The 25,900-nt window shown below is 39.0% G+C and overlaps 2 protein-coding genes and 1 long non-coding RNA gene across 8 annotated transcripts in view; 1 reads left to right on the top strand and 2 right to left on the bottom strand.

Moving 5' to 3' along the window:
• Window positions 1–5,736, bottom strand: part of LOC112564247 (parathyroid hormone 2 receptor-like) — a 40,898-nt gene extending 35,162 nt beyond the window's left edge. The window contains exons 1-2 of one of the 3 annotated variants that reach the window (XM_025238938.1): window positions 5,611–5,732; window positions 1,549–1,692 (exon numbers count right to left, since the gene is read on the bottom strand). The gene's annotated coding sequence lies outside the window, so the exon portion shown is untranslated. Of the gene's footprint in view, window positions 1–1,548; window positions 1,693–5,610 lie in introns of all 3 variants that reach the window. The other 2 variants (XM_025238941.1, XM_025238937.1) reach the window with 2 other exon arrangements.
• Window positions 5,737–23,464, top strand: LOC112564243 (TPR repeat-containing protein DDB_G0287407-like). Of its 4 annotated transcripts, XM_025238931.1 has the most exons (22): window positions 5,737–5,829; window positions 6,163–6,273; window positions 6,565–13,312; window positions 13,562–13,640; window positions 14,235–14,425; window positions 14,599–14,813; window positions 15,171–15,272; window positions 15,741–15,816; window positions 16,356–16,467; window positions 16,645–16,877; window positions 17,128–17,289; window positions 17,599–17,833; window positions 17,994–18,205; window positions 18,404–18,550; window positions 18,754–18,942; window positions 19,564–19,739; window positions 19,948–20,161; window positions 20,415–20,610; window positions 20,857–20,939; window positions 21,371–21,554; window positions 21,712–21,902; window positions 22,209–23,463. In XM_025238931.1, the coding sequence occupies exons 4-22, from the start codon at window positions 13,565–13,567 to the stop codon at window positions 22,329–22,331; spliced, it is 3,117 nt and encodes a 1,038-aa protein (XP_025094716.1). In that variant the 5' UTR covers window positions 5,737–5,829; window positions 6,163–6,273; window positions 6,565–13,312; window positions 13,562–13,564; the 3' UTR covers window positions 22,332–23,463. The 4 variants fall into 4 exon arrangements, with proteins under 4 accessions (XP_025094716.1, XP_025094718.1, XP_025094717.1 ...); XM_025238932.1 differs by lacking the exon at window positions 5,737–5,829 and having other exon boundaries at window positions 13,545–13,640; window positions 22,209–23,464; XM_025238933.1 differs by lacking the exons at window positions 6,163–6,273; window positions 6,565–13,312 and having other exon boundaries at window positions 5,768–5,829.
• Window positions 23,115–25,686, bottom strand: LOC112564248. Its single transcript, XR_003099183.1, has 2 exons — window positions 25,132–25,686; window positions 23,115–24,213 (listed from the first exon to the last, which is right to left on the bottom strand). It is a non-coding gene; the product is annotated as an uncharacterized LOC112564248 (long non-coding RNA).
• Between the last annotated feature and the right edge of the window lie 214 nt (window positions 25,687–25,900).

Here is a 25,900-nt window from a genome sequence, read left to right as displayed (position 1 = left end):
TATAAACTGAAGGCACGGACTAGGTTGCAAGAATTTTTAACACTTGATTTTAGTATTTTGAAATAGAGTAAGAGTGAAACACATAGGGAAGAGACAGCCAGAGAGAGAGACGGAGGCAGGCAAAGACACACACATATCCCCAGAGAGAACTCCAACTTGAATTCGAACATTTTATTAAATTAAGACCATTTCGCTATTGTCACTTTTATAGGGTGGACATTTTATTGCAATCCTGTCTCTCATTCAATCCCCTATCCATTCATATACCTCTGTCTACTCATATTATCAAAGTAGAATTTTCATGCTAACTGCTTAGCCCCTTGAAACCATTTTATGGTTGTTGTAAAAGTAAAACCGTAGTATAAGTAGCTGTTGACTACCTACTCCTCAGATTGTTTCTCCTAAAAGCTACTTTTCCTTTCTTCCCCAAATCATCCTTTCTTAAAGACCACTACCACAGCTTTGCTACAGTTGATTTCTAATCCAATATATAAATATTTATGTACGTAAATAGCTCATCTCAGTTCTGATATTAGAACAATAATGTTTCATCTCATAGGTGTTTTTAAGCAATTTCTTCTTTCATACATTTTTTTGAAATATTTTTGTTGCTGTAGTATTGCTGGTCAAACTAAACTGCAAGCTTGGAGTTTATTTGTTAGTGTTCTAAGCTCGATGTTATTTAATAAGATTAACAGCTGCTGATGCGTGTCTAAGATTTATAGGTTTTTCATTATCTTTAATCTGTTGCAGTATATTACAACTGCAGCAAACTTTATGGATAAAACAAAAGCTACTTAAATTATTGCTCTTGCCACCTCTTTTTTCTATTGGTTCCAGGGATTCCATTAAAATAGTATTTAACGAATGATTAGGAGACTTGCAGGCTTTAATGGTCAATCTTGACAAACACAGTTTATTATGAGCCTGACAGTCATTATCTTCTTAAATTTATTTTCTCGTCAAAATTACTCCTATTAGCACCCTGCCGCCTATTTCAACAGACGCAAAGAAAGTTTTTGTCATCGATTTATAAGAGAAGACATTATAACCGAATTCTGTTTGTTTTTTGCTGCACTTAGCATGCCTTTTGTGCACTGAAACAGCTATTAGCACACATCTGATCATCTGTTAGAAAGTCTCTGTAGGGCAGACTGCTAAATAGGTTGTTGTATTGTCCTGTTGGACATCCCGGTGATCGTGTCCAGACTGTCCCGTCCAACACATGGCGATAGTGTCACGAAAATCCTACAATGGTTATCGCTTTATTCTATCCTGTCAGGCACCATGGTGTTTCCATCCTACTATCCTCTCTAATATTGAATGGACAGAGTGATTGCTGCTCTGTCAGGAAACATGTTCATCGTGTCCTACCATCCTGCTGGACAGGGCTCAATGAAACAGTCCTGTAAACCCCACATGATGATATAAACCCCATAAACTGACCTGTTTAATATGATGAGGACAGTGTCATGCGGACTTTCTCGAGAGGGCACAGATGATTTCTCGAGGAAAAAAAAATACAAATTGCTTTTTTTCAACAACTACCTGTGTTATTTCTGGCCTGGCTGCACCCTGCACGGCTTCACGTATTGCACACACTGACAGCGGCGACGGTTTATATCCTCCCTTGTCTCTGTAGAGGAGTTGAAACGTGGTGGCTTGGAAAAAAGTGCGGATATCCCGTTGGATCTGTTACAAATAAACAGGAAAAAATCTGATGTCTATTTTAAGGTGTTTCCCCAAACGTATGAGACATCGGAAAGTTTCATTGGTTTGTTTGCTTGAAGACTTCCACGTGTTTATTTGCATGCGCTCGCAGCCTCCTCCTCACCATCACCGCCACCATTTTTGATCTCAAAAAGTCCCTGGCGGATACCCATCTCCATCACTCACTCACAACAACAACAACAACAACAACAACAACAACAACAACAACAACAACAACAACAACAACAACAACAACAACAACCGATGCGTGATTTGTAGTAATTTACATACGCTCGTAAGGACCGCGCTCTTAGCGCTCGAGACAAGAACGAGGCAGACAACATACGAAGAATGATAGAATGAAAAGCAGGATGACTAATAAAATACAAATAAAGAAAACGCAAATAGGAATCGGGTAAAAACAGTTACGAGTGCTGAGATTCAGCAGAGGAAGACGAGACGGGAAGTAACGGAGAAGGGTCAGGGGAGGGTTGAACAAGGACTATCATCGTGTGGGTTGTTGTTAAGTAATGCTCAAAGCAGACGTGGGTTTACAGGGGACATTTAAAAGATTCAAAGATGGATAGATGGCGGATATGGAAGGGAAGAGAGTTGCATTTTTTGGTTGCACTAAAAGTCCTGTGACCATATGTTGTTGTTTTCTCGACAGGAATAGATACAGTCATCAGACGAAGAGTTGTCTGGCCGGGGTGTAAGGGTAAGAGAAGTTCAGAGAAATAATCAGGACAGGAGCCTGCAATGAATTAAAACTCAGCACGGACAGTTGCGAGCAGGGCCGTGCTTAGGGGCAGGCGGACGAGGCATCTGCCTAGGGCCCCGCGCTTCAAGGGGCCCCGCGCTTTTGATTGATATGGTAACTAGGCATATGGAAGTGTAGTCAGCCGTATCACATTCGTGGCGTGAGGGCCCCGCACATGTCCTTTGCCTCGGGCCCCGCGGGGGCTAAGAACGGGCCTGGTTGCGAGAAAGGTTGGGTGGCCAGTGTAGATAACGAAGGAGAAAAGTGACATGGTCCTGTTTCCTCGCTCTCACCATCAGACGTGCAGACCAGATACCTGAAAGCACACTCCACCAATTCCTTGAGGATTTCCCAAATCCCCAAAGACTAGACTCTAATATCTATGTTTCTTCTTACGCCGATCTCTCTGCCCGCCACTAGAAGGAGGTAAGGTACCAAAGATTTCACTGAAAATTAATGCCTATAAATATGTATATATAGATGTATATCAATAGATGCATATATCTAAAACACACACACGCACACACGCAAAGAGGCATATTTTCATCGCACAATCACACAACTATTAAGCGGATGTAATGTGATTCAAGCAACCGGGGTGACTAGCATGTTTTAGATAAAAGCTTCGAAAAATGATTAAACACAGTGACAAAGAAGCTCTTCGACTTGGAAGGAAATGGCTTCACAACGAGTGGGCTCCGTTGACAGAGTCGTCCCATTAGATATTCAAACACCCGCCATCATCCTATCACGTGTCCTTTCACCAGGTTCCTCCGAAATCGTCAGGTAGACACGATCGTTGTCTCGCGCCGCATACATCAAGAGAAATAGGAAAGCTGAGACCAGGCCTAGGAACTCTTTTTCTGGTCACATTTTCGCTCGGACACACACACACACACACGTTTGTATGGACTCTAATGGGTCCAGCATCGACCTAAGCAAGGCATCGACCCACCAACGAAGCTTTCGGTGCAACTTCCGGTTCCTGTCTTAGACAAACCATAACATGTTCAATCATGAGAAGTTTTAAGGAGCTTTGGGGCGGAGGAGAGAGGTACGTGTACTCTGTGTTATTATGGGGAGGCGATTGTTTGGTCAGTCAGAACTCGGTGAGACATCGGATCGTCCACGAGCGAGATATGATGTCCAATTTAGGAACGATGTGACGAGAGGTCGGTCATCCACACTTCCTAAACACAGAGAGCTTTTTTTTCTAAAGTCTAGACTGCTGGAGAGAATGACGATTGTTATTCATTTATGATTGATGAACTGTTCAGCTCGACTTTCTTTTGTTCTCTCTTTTTTATGTCTTTGTTCCTTCGTCTTCTCCTTTCGCTCCATTTTCCCGTTGCTCTCCCTACTTATTTTTGTTATTTCTTTACTATCCTCAGTAGTGACTATAGTTTGGTTCTTAGATTGTAAAACATAAGATGAAACCCCTGTACAGTCCGATGCTGAAGAAATCTCTTCCCCTAAAGACACCTAGAAGACGGATTCTTCACCTGTCAGGGAAGAAAGGGGCCGCTGATATGCCTTATATACAGTAAATCACTCACTTTTACTGTCCGTTAGGTCATATATATATATAGACCTATAAATAAATATAGGTATTGGTTTTACCTGAAGTACTTCTCATCGCTAAATTACTTTTGAAATTCTGCTCATTGTCAACTAAATCTTAATCAAAATATAAGGCTTTAATCAGGTGCTACATCCCGGAGAAGAATATCGTGTTGAACATGCCAAGCTCTGATCAGTAACCTGCAATCATCAGAGTGTTTGTTGTCTATAAGTTCTACACCACTGCACCACCAGCCTGCCTTGTAAACAAACATACGCGGATAAAAAGTCCTATTGTCATTATTGCACTGTGAATGGTTCACCGTGTCAACGCTGGAAAAGCGTAACCGATCTCTCCTCTTTCATTACTATGCCTTCATTGCCTTGCCTGATAATTCAGGTATGCGTCAGTGCAGATAAGTAGTGTTCCGGTCACCGACCCCGGCGAACCTTGAACTCTTGAACTCAGCCTTCTAAAAGCAGTAACCACTAAAGTACAAAGCCGCCGTCACCGACACTCACGACTCAAGTTTATAAAATCTCGTTCGTGTTATGTGATGTATAATTCATTTCAGACAAGGGTAGGAACGGGAATTTTTATAATGTTTCATTGCCTTGTGATCGAGAAATCTCAATCTCCTTGGCAATGACTTTAGATGACACTACTGACTGATTCCCAACAATGAGCTCGTTCTCTTCGGAGCAACAAAGGTACGTAGGTGTATTGCAGTAGTTTGTACTGACGATGAATATATTATTTTTTGTGTGTGTGTGTGATAGGTACAGCGATATATATGTTATAAACGATATATACTTTATTTAAAGATAGACAACTATAAAGACTTCACAAAGGCGGTATAAAGACGTTCAAACACGTGACCTTTACACAAAAAAGGTCTCAAGAGGTTATAATAACAAAGGAGGTACACAAGATATAAAGAGCTTACTATACCTCGATTAAGTGGCATTAGCATCAAAATAAAAAAAAACTCATTAAATGTATGTAGTGTACAGATCAGACCTATGAATGTCCAACATCATCCTTTTCACTGATTTTCAAAGGATGAGCTAATTAAGAATCTTGGACTGTATTATTTTATGTAGATGTATGCCTGTGTGTGTACTATGTGTGTAGACACTTTTTCAATGTCATGAACTCCATCAAAGGAACGTGTGTGTGTAGCAAATATTCATGATCATTATTATTAATAATTTTTTTAAAATTTGCGATTACTTTGGCGGACTAGATGAAACGAATTTGTGAATCTTATACGGCCCTCGAGTCGGAGGTTCTCCAACCCCTGATGTAGTTGCTTCACTGGTAGTTTTAAGCGATTCGGGAACTAAAAAAACAAAACAAAAAAAAAAAAAAAAAAAACAAAACAAAAAACAAAAAAACAAAACAAAGCAAAAAACAAAAACAAAACAAAAACAAAAATAAAAACAAAAAACAGAACAAAAACAAAAACCAAAGCAACAACAAAACACACTGTTGCCTAGTAAATGAAATAACGATGTGTTCACACTAGTTTAAACACGATGTATCTAAAAAAAAATGGACATTCATTCCAAACACTTACCTGTGGTTTGTAGTAAAGTAACCTTGATAACCTGCGTGGCCAAAGGTTAACAGCGACGACCTTCCTGTTGCAGGAGGACAGCACACCTGTCAGTGTTGTGATAACGCTGAGCTCACCTGTTACAGGAGGACTACACACCTGTGGATGCTGTGGCGACTTTCCATCCCGCCAGTCATCTTTGAAGTGATGGACGCTGAATATAATCCTCTATCAACTTGAGTGAGTCTGGGCCACGATATCAATTAGCTTGTGTTTACACTGACAGACAACTCGAGTACATCTCCAACTTTTTATCTCTCTCCTTCCAGCCAATAGAAAGTAGACAGGGTCCTTGTGGTCATGTCTTCTATCTATTTTATCCACTTTCATTTACATAATTTCCCACATCCTCATCTGTAAAGGTTGTTTGTGCTGGCCAGTTGTAATCCATAATCCAATATTCACAATTCATTTCTTACATCACTAATATAAGTCTAACCTCTCTCTGGGGTAAACTTCCAATACACTAGACATACAGAGTCCAGCAAACAGCAACTTCCTTGCGTCTTCCAGTCTCTATCACGCAGCTGAGGAAAGTGATGTTTCGCTCGTTGTCGCCTCTTCCTCCACGAGGGGTAACCCCGGTCACCCTTTGACCTTGGACCAGGTCAGGGAAGTTCACAGGTACTAAAACTCTTCCACCCCGCTGACGTGTGTTCAGGTGAGCGTGTCCCGTGTCACTCGTCAGATTTATGGCCCCGCCTTGACCATCCTGTCTAAACTCTCACAAAACTTTGCTGAAAGTAGAAAATACGTGAAAATGAGAAAATAATCATGCTCTCGGCAATAGCTTTGTGTTTGAAATTTTTTTCCGCGGTCCCATTATTCTGTCTCACCTCCTCCAACCTGTTTTTTTTCTTTATCTTCTATAAAATTCTATAATGTTTGTTTTTCTCTTCGTCACCAATCTTGCAGATTACACATCGTTCAAGGTCCATCGCCGCCAACGGAAACACGAATACGTAGTTTACATTTAAGCTGATTGAAAATGAGTAAGTTAATTTTTTTTAATTAATAATAATGGAAGCATTTCTATAACGCTGGGAGCTCATAATAAGTTGGTTTGACAAATTCTATTAAACACACATTCACACGCGAAGAAAGAGAGAGAGGTCTGAGTCAGGTTCCTGTACTCTGTGACCTGCGGCACGAGGTGTTAAAGGCAGCACCGGTAAAAATTTTGACATTTTTCAACTATAAACCGTAAGCACTCAGTGCCAAAGCAAAGCAGGAGTCCTTATCATATAAACATTAATATTTTTAATTAGTATGTTACCGCCAGTACAGATCCATAACGATCCATCGCTTGTGCTTCCATCTCCACCCCGTCATCACAGGCCATTTATATCTTGATAAAATGTCAGTGAACGATGGTGGCGATGTGATTAGCCGCAGTCCACATTACAAACCTGCATTTACCACTCAGTGAAGTTTCATCAAGTTTCAGTCTATTCATGGGTTTCCAACAAGGACCGTAAAAAAAAAAGTTTCCCGATTAGCCTTCGTGTGATTTACTTTAGGGGAGACAAAGAGAGACTATTCTCGAGGTAGGGGGAGAGGTCAAGTTGGAGTTATCTACGGTCAGGTCCATGGTCGAAGCACGGACGTCTATAATACAAGTTTGTGGTCGAAACATTATTATACTGGGTTCTTTGTCTTCAGCTTCTTTGTCTTCAGACCTCTGATAACCGGGTGGACATCAGATGAAATGTTCTTTCGTTTAGCTAGAGATTTTCGTGACCAGAGGAGACAACTGGACGTTGTTTTGTGAGAGATGTTAAAGATAATAGTGTGTGGCGTGTTTCTATAGGACTCCAATCATTCTCTGAGTCATGTTCTTTTTATTTCAGTTGGAATATGCGATCGCATGTTTTTCTCTCCTGTTCTCCATAATTCTCTCTCAAATTTTACTGACAGAAAGCCACGCCAACACGCCGTTGGGGAACATACCTTTTTTTTTTTTTAGACCCCCAAAATCTCTGTTTTGTAAAGTATGTCCCATGTACTGACAACACCGTTGTCCGAGGAAGCCATGTCTTGTCAACTTGATGAAGAAACAGCCAGAGACGAGCATCCACCCTGTTACAAACCCAAACTGTTACACAATGACAGGGAGAGACCACAGTCCACACTGTCATGGAGAGGGTTATATTTATGGATATTTCTTCCCGCCTACCGACCTTGCCTCCGCTAGGCAACATCTATTTGTCATCGTTTGCATTTCCTAAAACGCTTCCTGGGGAATAATGTCTTGTGTAACAGGCGCATCTCACCCACAGTCCGACTCCTGTTTACCGCGCAAGAAACCTCTCCCATCGCTGGCAGAATCTATTTTAAGGTGTTTATGCAGCAGTCAGCAGCCAAGATGGAGGATCGATGCCTCATCCCTCAAGGTACAATCCGTTGACCATTGTTCTGTGAAACGAATCACGCACAGTCGTTTTTTGTCCTGGTCCTCCCAAACCCCAAAAAGCTTGGCCACTAACAGACTTCTTTTGTTATGCACTGGCTTTACTAGGCAAACACACGAAACGAAGACCCTTTGATTATTTTTGTTTGCTTCGTGTAATGGAAGTGGTGAGAATTAGAGATAATTGAGAGACAGGGTATTCAGTTTCTACAAGTAATGTGTAGGTTTCTTTGTTCGTACCAGTAACTTACAAAATGGGATGAAGACTTTCACCTGTGTAAAGCATTTATTTCTCGATGAGAAATCTTATCTGCAAAATGTTGGAAAACATGTTTATTTAGATAAACATCGATTAAGCGATATGAATGGAAACGGCAGTGTCGTACGAACGTTCGTGGTTTGAGTGTCTTCATGGAAATCATGAGTTCTGACTGTCATGTCTTTAAGACATTCGCTTGTCCCACTGCAGGGAAGAGGTCCTGGTTCAGATCCTGTCTCGGAACATTGTATATGTCACGTTTTCTCAGGACTGGCCATCGGAAGCTTACTTCGGGCATATCATTTCATTCCTCTTTAGAAATAAATTTTATTTATTCACCCATTGAGGAATGTTGGGAAATAGCTATTCACCCATACAATTTACTTATGTAAACTTTACAAAAGTAAATATAAGACAGTGTCAAATAGAAACAGGAAAACACAAGATTGATACTAATAATGTTAATAGGACTTACACTAGAAACATTACTTATCAAAGCTATAGCAAATAAGTTCCCAAGAACTTGTGTGAAAGAAAAAGAGTTAATAGTTTTTCACTAACAATAAATATTTATGTTCGTCGCAGCAGATGAAAGGCCTAATGCCAGCACAGAAAGCTTCCATGTCTCTGGGTGTGGCAGCACAGACTTAATAAAGCTCCACAAGGCTCCACTTTCAGTCGAGTGTTGACTGCACCTTTCGAATTCTTAAGGAAGCAGCTTAGACTGTATAGCTACAGGGTGCCAAGAGGGAAATTTTCTCTAATTTTTTAAATAGCTATACAATGCATTTTATACGTATATAATGCCTTTTATATGCATACAATCAATTCTATGAGTATAAAATGCATTGTATAACTCTAAAGAGAAAATTAGAGAAAATTCAACTCTTGGCCCCCATAGTCTACAGGAGGGCATGGAGTCTAGCTAGGCAAGTGTCGCAGGGAAGCCTACTGTATCAAGTATCTAGATGGACAGGTCTTTAATTACAGACAGACCCCTGTGGCAAGCGTATGGGCATGCTGGTATGCAATTTTATTGAAGAGAGCGCAATAAAGACAAAGTTTTAATAAAAAGCATGAAAGTAGTCATTGCTACACAAGGTGTCGTGCTGGGTCACATGGCAAAATCAGACCAGCTTCACTGTTGCAAGTAGGGGCAACTGGAAATCGGTCTTTCTGGAAGTGTGATAGTCGTGGAAGGTTTTATTCTTTTAAACATTGTGTTCTTGAATGATCGGTAATTTTTTTAGCGTTTATTAAGAACTCAAAGACATGTCAAAGTAGAATAAAGGGGGAACCTTGATGGTGTCTCCGAAATATTTCAACAATCTGACAGGCAGAATAATTTACAAAACAGAAACGCGAGACATGCATTGACAAAATCACAGAGGGCATCTTCAACAAAAACTGCATTAAAAGGAAAACAGGAAACAGAATCGCAAAATTTACGAGAACGTGCTATTTTGAACAGTTAAGAGCTGAATTACAAACAAATTATTTTGTTTTTCCGATCATCCTGAAAGAATTAAGGGCTATTCAAGAACACAATCACAAAAAAGTTCGCAAGCAGTTTATATTCTTTAGCCTCACTACGATGAAGCACTTCTGATCAATACAATTTTTGTATAGCTACTTTTTTTTATCTTAAACATGAAGATACTTGTTTGGAGCATGAGGAATCTACCCTGAAGCAAAAGACGAAAAGAGACACGAAACATCATGATCTTCATGATTACTACCCCAACTTTCCTTTCATCTCCAATACTCCCATCACCATCACCAGTCGGCCAGTCATCGATACAGTGAGGGTTGGCTGTCTTGGGTTCAGCTCTCATCTCGGGCAAGCTGTTTTTCCTCTTCAACAGACATCTGTTTACATCTGTCTCTGGCTGCCTTGCCGTGATGTATCTTTAGTTGCTGGCTCGGAGTAAATTACCAATCCCCCTCTCACCATTCACCAGTCACCTGTCTTCAATAGACTTTGCAGGCAAAGTACGATTTTTCTTCTGCCTTTCCATCTCTGCTGATTTAGGTTTTCCGTTGACTGTCAAGATATTTTTCGTTTCTTCCTGATTTGGTTCCTGGAGGATTATCTCTGTAAGTCCTGATGACCCCATTCCACTATCGACGTTGGCTGTGTCCAGAAAATCTTCACAGGGCCCTGATAGATGTTCCGATTTTTTTTTCTTATCCCTGCTGTCCTGCTTAAAATAGAAATGATCTTCCTGTTCCATCTCATCCTCATGGTCTATATTTTCGTCTCCTGCCATGATCCACATCTCATACGTGAATATTTGTATGATGTTGGAAATAACTAGGCGGCGGATTAGCCTGGTTTTTAGGTGGAGAAGATGTGTTGTTATTTAAAATGGAGTTCAGCCTAATTAGCGCAGCTATCCTATGTTCTTTAGAAAGAAATTTTCAACCTTCACCAAGGTTACCATACCACCTGATTCTGATCATAATGTTAGTAAAAGGACTTCCTTGTCCTGTCTGAGAAAAAACATGAAGTAGGTCTTCCTAGCATAAAGGAACTGTCCGTGGATGTGACAGAACAGGTGAAATGTAAATGGCACTTAGGTTTTTGGTTGTGTTAGATTTTCTTTTGTTTTTTAGAGTAGGGCTTAGGAAGCAGATAAACTAGTAATTCCAGCACAAAGCACTTCCTCCAGCTTACAGCTTAGTCAGATGTTTAATGGGCACATGACCATGTAAAGAGCTGGAGAAAGAAAAGTTGAAAAAGAAATAAGAAAATGAACACTAAGCTCAAAAGGGGTGGGGGAAGAAAAAAAAACCAACTGGTATCGGAGATTAGTGAAGCCTCCTACACTTCCTTTATCAGCTACCGAAAGGTCACAGGGAAGGTCTCTAGCGAAGTGTCTATAATTTGGACCACTGGAAGACAAACAGACCGTTCATGCTGACGAAGGGCGCATTACTCGTTGATGGGCCTTTCAAGAGAACATCTTAATGTTGTTAATTGTCATGCAGCTAACCCTAACCCTTTTGTTTTATTATTAACATCAATTAGACGCAAAACGTGTGTAAACTTCCAGTTCCTTCTTGTATCAAATGGAAGATTAAGGTGATGATACTTTGTGAACAGTTTTTGAAAGTGTTGCCAACTCAAAAGAAAATTTATAGTTTGTAGTTGATAGAAAAGAGCCACACAGGACGAATCTCATTGGGACACCTACACTGTCCTTCTCATCATTGCTTTAAATAAGAAAAAGTATCGGTAGGTCTTCTTTTTCTTGGAGGGCATTAGGAAAGGAAACTTAAAGAGAAAAGCAAGTGAGAAATACTGATCACCGCTCTGAATCCTGTCCAGTCAAAATTCATGTTTTTAAAACAATCATTTACTTACAACTGTGTCTACAACATAGCTTAGAGGCGACTCGTGAAGACTGCTGTGTTACTAAAAACAACAGGATTCATGGGGATCACTGGCATCGTTTTCAATGATCTGTAAAAACTCTTTTCTTGTAAATCCATCTCAATGCCACTCCAAAGGATATTCGTTATTTTGTCAAATCCTTCTATTTCTCACACATCGATCATTGGCCTGACAACTTGTTCCACAGCGAAAGCAATGTCGAAACACAAAATATCTATTCAGCAATATTATCCTCTGTCTCCAGAATTCTTCAGTTCCTTTGTCACTGTACTCTTTTCATGGCTGAGTGATCACCATATCCCAGGACGAGCTTCCCCTTCCCCACTGAAGAGACTGACACTCGACAGTCAACTTGAACCTGTGTGTTTAGCTTTTCTCGGACAAGATTCAGAGCATCAGTACTTATCGTTTAAACCCATCTTACAATTTGACTTGCTCTTCCCTTTAAATCGACCACTTCCTTGTTCCCACGTCGATGTGAATTATCGCCCTTGACGGATAAAGGATTAATGAAAAAATGTTGGGACTGAATGCGAGTCTGGCTGCAAGTCTTATTTGTTCGTCTAGATACAGGACACGCTAGATGCACGCAGAGTCTGCGAGAGTTCACAGCAAAAACTTCAGAAAAAAAGATAAAAATAGATAATAAGGTGATGCATAACAGCAGCAGCAACAACAACAACAACAACAACAACAACAAATAATCACAAAACACCAGCAAGATAGACGCTCGTACCAATATAGACCATAGCACTTAATTATACTCTCGGTTTTCAAACGTTTCCAGACGAGTACCACGTGGTACTTTTGAATTGTCCGATTACCACCTCCCAACCCTACCCCCTACATATATATACACACAGACAGTAGTCTCGGACTTAGTCTTAGGTTCGCCGGTTTTTAGTATATGATTTAGTCAGTATATACGTATTCTGTTATTTTGCCGCATGATGCTCGTGTAGCACCCGTCACATTTTGAACACCAGGGACATAGACCACCCTATTCAAGGGGAAGAACTTGCTGCCAGTCCGCGTGTCTTGCCGAGAATAGCCTCCCATGAAGAGTTATGGCTGCAGGAACTGCACGTCTGATTAATTCCATCGTATGAAAAATAATATACACTGGCTTAAATCTTTGAACAACCTTTTAACAATTAAAACCATTTAAAAATAAAAATTAAGGCTTTATTTGGAGGTATAACTAAGGGCAACTACAATGAAAATGCGGCATAATTATAATTAAAGTTGCGCAAACTTCGCTTCTTTCCGGCGTCCCGGCGTCCTTAGTGACCAAATGTAAACAGAAGTATAGAGGCCCTACTAGGGTTGCTGAAATATTTATAAAATTTTGTGCTATATCATAAAGTGTGTAACACCGACGGCATATCAGATGACTACTGTTTACAGCAATTCCAACTTTTCTGACAGGCTTCAAGACAATTAATAAGAATGGTACCTTATGCATAACAATCAATTTTTTAATTTATGTCACATGGAAATCGTTATAATGGAAAATACACGAGTGTACCACGTGCTCAGGCTGTGATCTCAAGTAAAATATACCTTGTCAACATATCTTGCTCACCTGAAAGAACAGGTACGTTGATTTCCTTTCTCGATTTTTCATCACTGAGTTGGATATTTTCTCTTTAATTTTTCTTTCTCATTCTCTCTCTCACACTCACATATGCATAAAAAATATGCAAAAACGCACACACACACACTGCACACCAACAGTAGACAACATATATTTCTAGGACCTATAGCAGAAATAATTTCTTTTTAATTTTTAATGACCACCTTAAACATATGATCAATTTTGATACTAGCTCTTTACCTGGAATAGATAATGGGGTCTGGCTCCTCTAAGAAAACCAAGAAAGAAGAGAAATCAGTTCTGCAAGAGAAAGCCTCAACTGTCTCTGGTAATCCTTTATTTTATCATTTACAGGATTGTGTTAACTAATGACATTATTACTATAAGAGTGATAGATAGATAAACAGCCACCTTCCTCTCTAATCTAGCTCTCTGTCTGCCTTTCTCTCTCTCTCTCTGTCACTTACCAACTCTCTTCTTCTATTGCTCTCTTGTTTGTTATGCTGCATATATGCTAGTTTGTTTATATTAATTGTACATATGTCAGCATTTAAAAGTGTGCAGGTGTGTATGTGTAAAGTGCTAAAAACCCATAAGTACTATAATAAAGACTAACCTAATAAAACATTAAAGTAGTGAATCTAGATATCACTTGTTTCAATGATTTATATTTTGTTGACAAGAAAGTCTGTTAGTTTCCTATTTACACTGTTTCTTACATATTGTTCTTTACTGCACCTAAACCACACCATTGCAACACTTTAATAGTGTTCTACAGAAAAATGCAGTTAGTGTTAAAGATTTGAATTACAGTCTGCTTTAAGCATGTGTCATAAAATGTTTAACAGACCACTTAAGGAATTAAGTGAACACATAAAATTGTCTTAATCACTCAGTAAGTTTCTATTTTCTGTTTTCCAAGTTATCATGGCAGCAAACATGCTTCGAGACTCAGGAAATAATATGTTTAGAGAGGAAGGTGCACAATACAGGAAGTGGGAAAGTACCAACATTGAAATTTTCATGCAAAAGATGTCTTTGTCTCAACATTGGTATGACTGCATTGATTATCTATGTGCTGATAAAGTTCCTGTGGTCAAACCCAGGACAAAGGTGTGTATTCACTGTGACCATGTGCATGCTGACCATGTAATTTACCTTGTGTATGAGCGATGCAAGAAATGTTCTTAAACAAGTTTGAAAGTTATGAAATGTTTTATATATAGCATAAAAATAAATTCCAAACGATAGACTACTATATTTTCTTAAATTTGTCCCATTTACAGCAGAAGGGATGGCGTATAGTTCGACTATTTATCAGCAGCACATTTAAAGACATGAACAGTGAGAGAGAGCACCTTGTAAAGGTTGTCATCCCACAACTGCGGCAGTGGTGTCAGGACCGTAAAATCCGACTGATAGAATGTGACCTCCGGTGGGGCATACCTGAGGGTGCTGACACACGAGACACTTTGCTTACATGTTTGTCAGAAATAGACAGGTTGGTGTGCAACTTTCTAAAAGTAGGAATATTAAGCTGAATGTTTAACTCATGGGCTTCATGGCCATTTTTTTGCGGCAAATGCCCGGGATTTAAATTTTGACTGGTATTTTTGAATAAGTGTAAAGTTAAAGATATTTTATGCCTAATGACCAGTAGCAGGTGAACTGTAATTGGCTAAGTATGTCTAAGTTTTAATAAATATTAAAAAAAAAACTATTTTTAGATGGTAAATAGTTTTAGGATGCTGTCTGGCATTGCATTACAAGAGCCAAAGCAAAGTTGTATGGCATAATCATTTATTTTTATATATGAAAGGTTATGTGTTATATAGAAATCTATTTTGCTTTGTTTCAGAGGGCGACAGGAAAATGAGTATGTTTATTTTCTAAACATGCTGTCTGAGCGCTATGGATTTGTGCTGACTGCAGAAGAAGTTCCGGATGATATTAAAACAAAGTCAGTCTTTCATTGTCAGATGTCATTCTTCATCACATACGTATTATTCATCAATCCTGTCTGAGAATGTTTACAAGCTTTAAAATTCCTTTGCATTTTATTAAAATGCAAAATTTGGCAGCTTTTGTTTTATTGTAATATAGTGTAAACTTTGTGACAATAAAATTTGAATATTACCATTGTTATCATGCTGGATTATTTGAACTTCTTGGCAATGTTCATTAATAATTTCCTAGTACAATACAGACTCTCAATTATGTATAGAAAATATAGCACAAAGTCTTGTCTGTTAATCACATATTATTGTTCCAGATGATGCCAATCCCTTAAATTTAAAAATTATTGAATGCAGACCCATATACTTGGTGTTTCACACACACACACTGCAATAGCACACACTCTTTCTATATCTAGCAATCTTTATTGGGATTCTGTTTGACTGGACCACTACAATTGATGGTGAAACAGGTACAAGTGGCTTCCTGGCATGTCAATCACAGCCCTTGAGATAATGACAGGAGCATACTGGGACAACAACCCTCATGTATGGAAAACTGATATTCCTCCTCTCTGTTTATACCCATGTGCTGTTTTCTGTGACTCCCTGTAATGATTTTTATTCTTGCCCATCTGCTTTTTAATGTCTTCTAAGGTCTATTAAATTTAAGAACTTTGTATGTAAATTCATCCTTCTTCTGCTCTCTCTCATACAGCATCTTATTACAAACATTTTCTTTAATTCTTGTGCGTATACTCTCTCATATTATTTTATTGTGCTTTTTTCTAGTTATTTAGGGAATTTGGTTTCTTTTTTTTTGCATGGTGCCTGAGAGATAGATGTAAAAAAAGCAGATTTGTTTATTCTGTTACCTCATTAAAAAAGATTTGTCAATTTGTGTCTTTCTCCCCCCTCCCTCCCTCTCTCTCCCACACACATACACAGAAACATATATATATATTGTATGCACACACAAACACAACAGCAAAATGCACTTTCTTTCACAAACTTAGTGTTAGAAATGTTTGAGTGATGTGTGCAATTCATAAACATTACTGAAAGATGCTAAATGTTGTGTAATGCAGGCATTGTTCATGATACGCAAGCCAGACTTTCTACAGGATGTAGATGAGGACATGAAGCCAGTATACATTGAGACAGAGTCTTCAGCTATTGAAAGCCTAAGAATTCTCAAAGGTAGGTAATGCTTCAGCTGTTAGACTTGAAACATGAATGGAAATATTTCAGCAGATAGCTGTTGCAATATATTTTCAAGGTATTTCATATTAGTAGATATGATTATATCACATAATGTCACAATTACTGAGCCTCTGATTGTCTCACTTTATTTTTATTCCTGCTGTTTGTTTTCAGAAAAAATAAAGCACCGCTTTCCAGGTCAAGTGTCAGAATATGAATGTAAAGTGATTAGCCATGGAGATAAACAGATAATACTTGGCAGTCTAGATCAGTTTGGTGAGGTTGTTATTAATCACTTCAGAAAACAAATATCTGAGCAATATCCTGACTTGTCACTTGAGAAGGAAGCCTCAGACACAGAGATACGGAAAGCTCAGCAGGAAGATTTCATGCTTCAACGATCACAAGTAAGAAACCATCATGGTGTGGAAGTTTTTAAATTTACTTTACTGTCTTGGATGAAACATAGTTATTGACAGAGTAGTTTGTGATGAACATCTGCAAGTATAAATTACTCTAAATGCACAGTCATAAAGTTATTATTTAATATTATGGCAATGAATCTGTGCTTGGTCTTGATTTTCTTTTTTAAGCTTTCAAACAATAACTTCCTATTTCATTCAAATATGTATGTGCCATCCTGTCATGTCTCTATAGATCCTGCTTGGACGAGAGAATGAAATAGAACAGGTTGAGAGTTACATAATGTCTGTTACTGCATCAGCTAATGTTCTGGCAATGGTTGGCTTCCCTGGAGCAGGAAAGAGTGCTCTGATGGCCTGCTGTGTTAAAAAGTGGTTGGAATACCCAAATCTCAAGGTAAGATAAAAGAACATGCACACAAAAACCCACCCACACAGACACGTACACACACTTAACTCTCTTCCCTGCCCTCCCAACTCTCCCCCCTCAACACACATATTTATACATCCACCACCACCACTACTATTTTTTGCCATGAATCTCATCTATTTTGTAACTAAATACATATCCTGGAGTGGAGGTTTGAGTGTTACAAGTTTTTAAAATTTTTATTATTTTGCTATAAGAGTGTCAGAAAAAAACCCAATAATACTGAGTGTAACCAAGATAAGGCTAAGGTGAAAACTATTGTTGCTATTTTTGTAGATTGTGTACCACTTTGTGGGAGCAACACCAGACTCAACATCACTGTACAGCATCTTGTCACACATTTATAAGGAATGCCTTCCTGAGGATCAGCAGGATAGTATCCCACTGGATGTAGACGAACTGATTCGCTTTGTGCCCACTATGTTCCAACAGGCTGTCAAACAGGCTAGAACTCAGGGATGCGAGCTTCTGGTTTTGTTTATCGATGCTTTGAATCAGATAGATGACGATGGTAATACACATTATTCTAAATAGCATTTTCCATTGTTTTCTGAAAACAAAACAACTATTCAAACTGATGTAATTTGTAGGAGTACCATGTCCTTCAGACACATTCATAGTCAATTGTACCTATATGCACAGGCATAAAGCGTTTGTGATTTTTATTTCAGGCAGTAGTCATAAACTGAACTGGTTGCCAAGGGAACTTCCAGAGGGAATGCGCGTGATTGTGAGCACTCTGGAAGGGGAATGTCTTAAAGCTCTGCGGGATCATGCAGTCAAAGCAAAAGAAATTTATGTTAATCCTTTGAATGAAAAGATAAGAGAGAGCATTGCACAACAAATATTCCTACCTTACAACAAGCGGCTGGATGATAAACAGGTACAGTGATAAGTTTGGAAATTACCCTTTTGTCAAAATCGACTTACATAATTACAGTAATATCATACATTCAGAATTAAGAACAGTATTTAATTGCTTTTCAATTTTCTTGATGGGTGTATCTGGATCAAGACTATTAGACTGCAAATGTTATTGTGTTGAGTTCTAATTTGTTTGTGTTTTTGTCTAATGCTGCAGATGAAGCTGCTTATTGGGAAAGGAGATTCAGGGAATCCACTCTATTTGAGTATTGCGTGTGAAGAGTTGAGGGTCTTTGGAGAGTTCAGGAATTTGACCAAGAAAATAACATCCCTCCCAGATGATCTTCTGGGGCTTTTGAAGCTGGTATGCACATTCAAGTCTATTCAGATGTGTTGGTTGCATTGTAGAACTTGTTCTTGTGAGCTTTTAGGAACAGAGTTTGAACATTATAGTCAATAAAACACATAATCGATACTCTTGAACTAGAATGACTTCAATCTTCTGCTTGGTATAGCCATAAGGAAATTCATTAAGGTCCCAACACTTATTTCTTTGTTGCACATCAGGTGATAGAACGAACAACTAAAGAGTATGGAGGCGACTCGATGAAAGCCTCGCTTTGTCTGATAGAGACATCTCGCTTTGGCCTTGATGAAGAAGAGCTGCTCCATCTTTTGCCCTCAAAGCCAGTCTCCTGTGATCAATCTGGAGAGGATTTTACAGAAGACTTCAAAGAGAGGCTCCCCATGGCTGTGGTAATTGACTTTGCTTCCTATTTTTCTTCATCTATCAGAATTTCTATTCATTCTGCATCTTTGATCTGGACATATTTACAAACATTTTTCCATATATATGTATACTGAATATCCTAAAGTATTATAGGCTTTTCTCATCCCCTTTGTGTGCATGGTTGTAATTATGGCAGTTGTTGGATGTATTCATGGCAGTTGCATGATGGTGGGAGGCTGGGTGAGGCTTACCCCAAACTGCAATAAATCATGTGCCCCAACTCGTCCCCACTTGAGCTTAAAATGGCCTCTACATGGTAAAGCCACTCATCGGCCCATGGTGGGTTTTGTTAGTGGAAGCCACGTGAGTCCAGTATCCCATTAGAAGCCCACCATCAAACCACCATCTCTGATACTTTAATACCACCAGCAGTTGGTCAGTTGTGACTGGCATGAGCAAATCCCTTTAAAACAACAGACTTTTCTGCTTTCCCCTCACAGCAACAGAGTGGCAGCCCAATTTACTCTGGCTGAAAAACCTTTCTGGCATGGTCCACGATGCTATTGAAATCAAATGGATTCATAGTTGTAGTTTTAGCAACATTAGCATCACAACAGATGATAAATCATTCCTTTTCTTCTTTTCAGTGGGGTTTTCTTTATGTTGGATTGCGACCATTCCTTCGGCCAAGTGGCTCTTCTGCAGAAGGTAGACTAGATTTTTACCATCGATCTATCAGCAAGGTTATACGCCAGCTTTACCTGAGTGACGAGAAAGTTCGAGCTGCTTATCATCTACACCTCATGAAATTCTTTTCTACTTGGTGAGTTAAAACAGAAGAAAGCTGTTTTGTAGGTATTAATAGGTAGTTATAATTCTATCAGTCTGTTATGTATGTATTATATGTGAAAGATCATTACATCAATAAGAATGACATCAGTAGCTCTTATAGGATATTAAGCGTCTGGACGAAAAAAATATTCTACCCATGTTGAAGCAAAGATCTTGATGTGTGTCCTTCTCACCAAAAGCTCAGACATCCGACGAAAGGCAGAAGAGCTTCCTTACCATTACCTTCAGATTGAGGACCAGGAGGGGCTGCAGAAGTGCTTGTTGACCAGAGAGATGTTCGAGTTTTTGTACACGGAGAAAAACAAGCAAATCCTTATGAGATACTGGCAGGCGGCTGGCGGCTACCAAGTTGCTGCTTCCAAATACCAGGCTTTCCTGAAGGACCATCTGAGCGTGGGTTACCTTTTTGGCTACCTTTATATTTCATGGCTACTTTCGTCGTTTCCATTTTCCTAGCAGACCTGATGTGCTTCTATCTCCGCCATTTTGTTTATACTGGGTATAGATGGGCTTAAGCACAACATTTATTCATCCTGACACAATTTGCTACTTATTTTAAGTGTCAAGCAGTGTGTGTCTTGCTTCTGTAATGACTGCGGTGAAGCAAACAATCTGCTCAAGATGTTCATTGTATACATCTTGAAAGGGCAAGCTACAAGATGATAAAGAAAGAGAACTCCTGGAGACAAAGGTGGGTTGGTTCCTTGTGGACATCGGCGAGTACGACACAGCCGATGAGGTGCTAGGCAGTGTCATCAAGAAGCTAAAAACTAAATATGGCAAAGAGGCAGTGGAGCTAGCGGACCCACTACACGCCATGATGACTTTGATCTTCCGGAAAGGTGCTTTTATACACTTCAGCACAGCCACAACCTTTACTATCGTTTTATGCAGATATAAGTTATGATGTTAGAATTACATTCTTCATTACATAAAGATTACTACCAACGAAGTAACGGTAGGGTACAGGCACACTGAATGGTACTCACCACATAATACAAGAATGCACACATGTATTGCTCTGTGAGAATGATGGCGCAGGTGCCATACCTGTTCTTTTTTCTAGTTTTTATTTTATTTTTTTACAGCCCTAAAATTTGTGTACGGAACCGATCCTGGTTATGAAGAATGCCGCAATAGAGCCTCTGATTTGGTAGATATTACCGTCAAGGTGAATGTTTTTGAATATTTTGTTTACGAGCTATATATAGGTCTGTAAAGTTCAAGAACATTATAATAATTATTATAATAGAATACGGTATTCGCAAGGCTGCTTCTAGAAATAAAAATTTTCTTTTTCAACTTCAGGCCAAGAAGGTCTTCTCCAGAGCTGAGGGCGCTAGTCGCCAGGTTCAAAGTCTCGGTTTGAGCTGAGTTTGTTGACTTCAGTGGACGTGTCTTAGTTTCGTCTTGTTAACACCTGTCAATCCAACAGGATAAATTGCTCACCTGTAAAGTCTCTGTAGCGTCCAACTAATACTTTTCGACAGAAAGAACGTCCTGTTGTTTTGAACTGTTTGGAGCATTATGTTACTGGCCATATCTTTATCTGCCTGTTATTCCAAAAGTGTTGAATTCCTACCTTGGGTCCTTCTGCAACAGATTAACAGGAAGCTGCTGGCACCCAAGAGTAACCGCCTGGGCGAGGTGCTGTGCTTGTGTGGCTACTTCAAGTCATCTTTGCTGAACGAGGCACAGGACATCTTCACAAGCAACAACAACAAAGTTGGTCTTGCGGTGGTGCTGTACCATCTAGGCGAAAAGAATCAGTACAACGAAGATATAAGTAATTAAACTAAAACTGCATTTTATCTAAGTCTGTGCCATTTCTCAGGTTTCTAGTCAGTATTTCATTAGTACGGAAGAAAGACGAGGAAGAGAGAGGGATGATTACCTACTTTCAGCATCTCCCGTACAAATGCCTTTCTGTTGGTGTGTATCAGATGTACCCATCAAGCTGTTCCAGGAGTCCCTGTCGCTGTGTCGCCTGTACTTTGGCACCTACCATCTGAATACAGGCCGCTGTGTGCAACTGTTCGGGCAACTGTACTGGAATAAGTGGATTCGGGACAAAAACACGGCGCTGATTACCGAGTGCTTAAAATACTACATGCTGGAGTTGGACATCCTACAGGTATCACATCATCCATTTTTCTCGTTCGTTTTTGTACTCCATGTAAGACCAGTCGCACATTTCATTGGAAATGCAACAGACGTCATTTGTTTTGATATTAAATAATTTACTTAGGCAATACAACCATTGCATAAATAGGACTTCATTCTTAGTTGTCACTTAAGCCGGTGTCCCTGTAAGTATACCAATCACCGACTTTACTGTCTGTATGTCTGCTGTCTGTTTATTGCCTGTCTATAGGTCAGTCTGTCTGGTTGTGGACAAACAAATGTTTTACTGAAAACAGTTGCTGTCATCATGTTACAGGAAGTCCTGGGGCACGCTCACCCAAACACAGTTCGCTCTCGAGATGATGTCATCATCATCCTGCAGAACCTCGGTCGAGATGACGAAGCTCAGGTCTACTTAGCCCAGCAGCCACAAAACTAGGGTCAAAATGGTGACTTAATTAGCATAGCCTATACACAGGCTTCCACATTTGTATGTAGCTACTCAAGTTAGAGAACAATTACCTTAAAATTGCTTAAAGAGTCTGGTTTCCCTGTGCCCACGGTCGCAAACCGGCTTAGAAACCTTTGTAGAGGTAAAGAAATCATGACCCATGTTAAACTGAGGACTTGCTAGAAACCTTTGAAATTTCAAAGGATTTTTTGAACAATCATATAGGCACGTGCAATAGCTAGATTACTGTCCGTTTCTATGACATTCCTTACGAGCACAGCGACAGGTAGGTGACAGTAAATACCGCTGATCACCATACCTTAGCTTGTTGTAAACAGTGGATATCTTAAGTCCGTGATATTTTCTGTAGTAGTGTTTTTGATCACTTTTAAAGTATGATCATGTGTGATATCAGCATTTCATTTGTCTAAATATTTACAGAAATAATGTGACAGATGAATACCCTAAGGGGTAAAGATTTAACCTCAGGATGATATTTATAAGACGTCATTGCGTTTGATAAACACAGTTTATTTGATATTTCAGAAATCGAAAAATAGTAGCAGGTGCAATATTTTTGTTAACTGCACACAGGGTATTTTATATCTGACTTTATATAGCTTTAAAAGTGCGATTTATTTTGGCGTCTTCATTCAGTTACAAGAGTTTCTTTACAGCATCTACTTTTTATTATTTTTTTTTTAACAATGGATTTGATATACCTCCAGTCATTTTTCTCTATGTTCACGTTCTCTAAAAGTATACGTCATGCTCAATTAAAAAAATATACATTTTTTTTTTTACTTATCTTTATTATTTGTTTAGATTTCCAATTGTTGCCCTATTGTTAGTTTTACAAATTTTTACGTGAAATTAGATTATTACTAGCTTACATCCCTTATGATGAGTTGCTCTTATAAGTATTAGAAAAGCCGTTACAAAATACAAAATTTAAAATGCTAATGTAGAAGGATTCAGAAAATTTGCATGCCATTATTTTTATATTCTGACAATGCTCACTTTGTAAACAAGTTTATTTGCTTATTACAGAACTTACAAACAGTATTTAAAGCATGTCTGCTGTTACAATGTTTCAAAGTAGTTTAAATAAAACCTTCAAAAATTAAATAGTCTTTTTCTGAACTGTTCTTTAAATGTGTCGTTTTTTTGTTTATTAAAATATGAAACGGATGTGTCTCCGACTATAGCTGTAAATGTTCTTAAATAAATATACAATGAGAAGCTGAAGGACAGTCACGGAGATGTGGACGAGAACAGCGAAAGAGGGAAAAGAAGAATGGACGAAGTCTTCATCCTTGCAACTAGGGAGTGTAGTAAGGGCATGGAAATTAGGAAAAAAAAAAAAAAAAATCCTTTACTTTATCCTTTCCCATGTTTAGATGCCCAGCGCGGCGCAGGGTAGATAACCACTTGCATTGGTGCGGCTTATGCACACAACTCCGCTTATCGCCCTTTGGTCAGTCCGCTCTAGGTGTTTAACATTTATCCTCTCATCTCCCCCGCCTTATAAAAGAGCATAATATAGTAAGGCGGTAATCTTACGAAAGAGCAAATTGCAGTAAGGTGATAATCTTATTGCAGTAAAATCTGGTAGAAAGATTTTACAGTCTTTTTAATTCTTTCTCCTTGTCCTGGGACAATGTGAAATGTACAGAGAAAACCAATTTCTCTCACCTTTGTCACCATTACTTATGCCCAGCTCACACACTTCCCACTGCTTTCAGTGCGTACACGTAGTTGGTGTGTACAGGTGTGTGAAGTCCACAACCAAAGTTTGCTCGCAGACTTAAGTTCTGTGTATTTTTATTTTCCTCATATGCCGAGTCCACCTGGGTCCTGCTCTTGCGAGCTAAGTTAGGGAACAGAAAGTGCGAGAAAAAAGAAATTATTCATGTTTTAACGGGAAGCACTACCGACTTAGAAATACTCAAAGTGGAGTCAGACAGTCAGCCAGACAGAAAAAGCCCTCAGACCTGATTGAACTGAGTCTCTGTATATCAGAAAGCTTTCAAAGTGTTATATTTTATTTAGTTTTTTGGAATTTAAGTTTAGACAAAAGATGTGGTTGTTTTGAAGTAAAATGTGAGATGATTGTGTATATTTTGATAGCGCTTTACAAATGTTACTAATGATAGCAACATTAAGAACAAAAACAACAACAATCATAATAGGGAGAAATTAAAGAATCCAAGTAATACGACAGGAATGAATAAGGTATAACGCATGGAAAACAGGAATAATATTAAATTGTAGTTGTAGCTGATTAAGAACGGAATAAATACAGTATTTCGTTAGCCAATAAGTTTACGAAATTAAAATAAATGCAATAATTATGGGGAAACAAATCTTAGAGACAGAAGAAAACGGAGGACCAGACCTGTATGAGGGCCTGGGGACCTATTTCACCGTCGAAGATGTAGTTGTCAAGGAAGGTGCATCAACACAGTGGTAGTGAAGAAAAGGGATGGAGCAGAAGGCAGAATTGTAGACAAGAGGTCAGAGGGTTGTCTATATTAGAGACAATGAACAGCTGCAGGGGGATTGGAGAGAATTAATCCAGCGAAGAAAACAAAAAACCAAAAAACCCGAAGACAAGATGGAATAGACTTGGCTTTAAAGATCGTTAATCGACAAAGGAAGTAACATGGTGCAGGCATAGAAAAAGCACTGTAACATAAGCACAAATGAACAGAAAACAATCGACAAAATTCCACAAGCAATGAAAAAAATGAAGTAGGAGGGATAAAAGAACACGGACAGCAGTCACCTTCAAAGATCACTGGTATTTCGACCCAAAACTTGATCGACTGCGCCATTATGCCATTAAGGACCTCTTAGACCTGTTTGTCAGACCTGTAGCTTCACAGGAAAACTGTCCCGAGTCAGATCGACACCGGCCAAAACTCCGTACCTAGCTATACGTACAATTAACTTGGAATTCCCAATTTGTTCTTTTTGCATATGGTACACAAATTTATATGTATAAATGTCAAATGAGAAAAGTATCGAGGCATAGACAAAATTTTCCTAAACAGTTAATTTAACGTTCTAAATGATAATATTAAACCATCTTTGGTAGCTCCATATCTTTTAAGACAAGTATATAGATGATGTACTTATAATTACAATTTTGAAAATACAAAAATGCAGAAACGAACAACAACAACAAAATCCAATCACACAACACTAGCAAGATAGACATACCAATATCTAGACCATAGCACTTAATTATACTCTCGGTTTTCAAACGTTTCCAGACGAGTACCACTTTTGAATTGAACGATTACCACCTCCCAACCCTACCCCCTACGAATATATATATACACACAGACACTAGTCTCGGACTTAGTCTTAGGTTCGCCGGTTTTTAGTTTATGATTTAGTCAGTATATACTATTATACGTATTCTGTTATTTTGGCGCATGGTGCTCGTGTAGCACCCGTCACATTTTGAACACCAGGGACATAGACCACCCTGTTCAAGGGGAAGAACTAGCTGCCACTCCGCGTGTCTTTCCGAGAATAGCCTCCCATGG

The sequence above is a fragment of the Pomacea canaliculata genome, linkage group LG5, assembly GCF_003073045.1.
Source record: "Pomacea canaliculata isolate SZHN2017 linkage group LG5, ASM307304v1, whole genome shotgun sequence".
In the NCBI taxonomy this organism is placed as follows: Eukaryota; Metazoa; Mollusca; class Gastropoda; order Architaenioglossa; family Ampullariidae; genus Pomacea; species Pomacea canaliculata.
The sequence above is the reverse complement of the archived record's forward strand: the minus strand, read 5'-3'. Positions and strand labels throughout refer to the sequence as shown.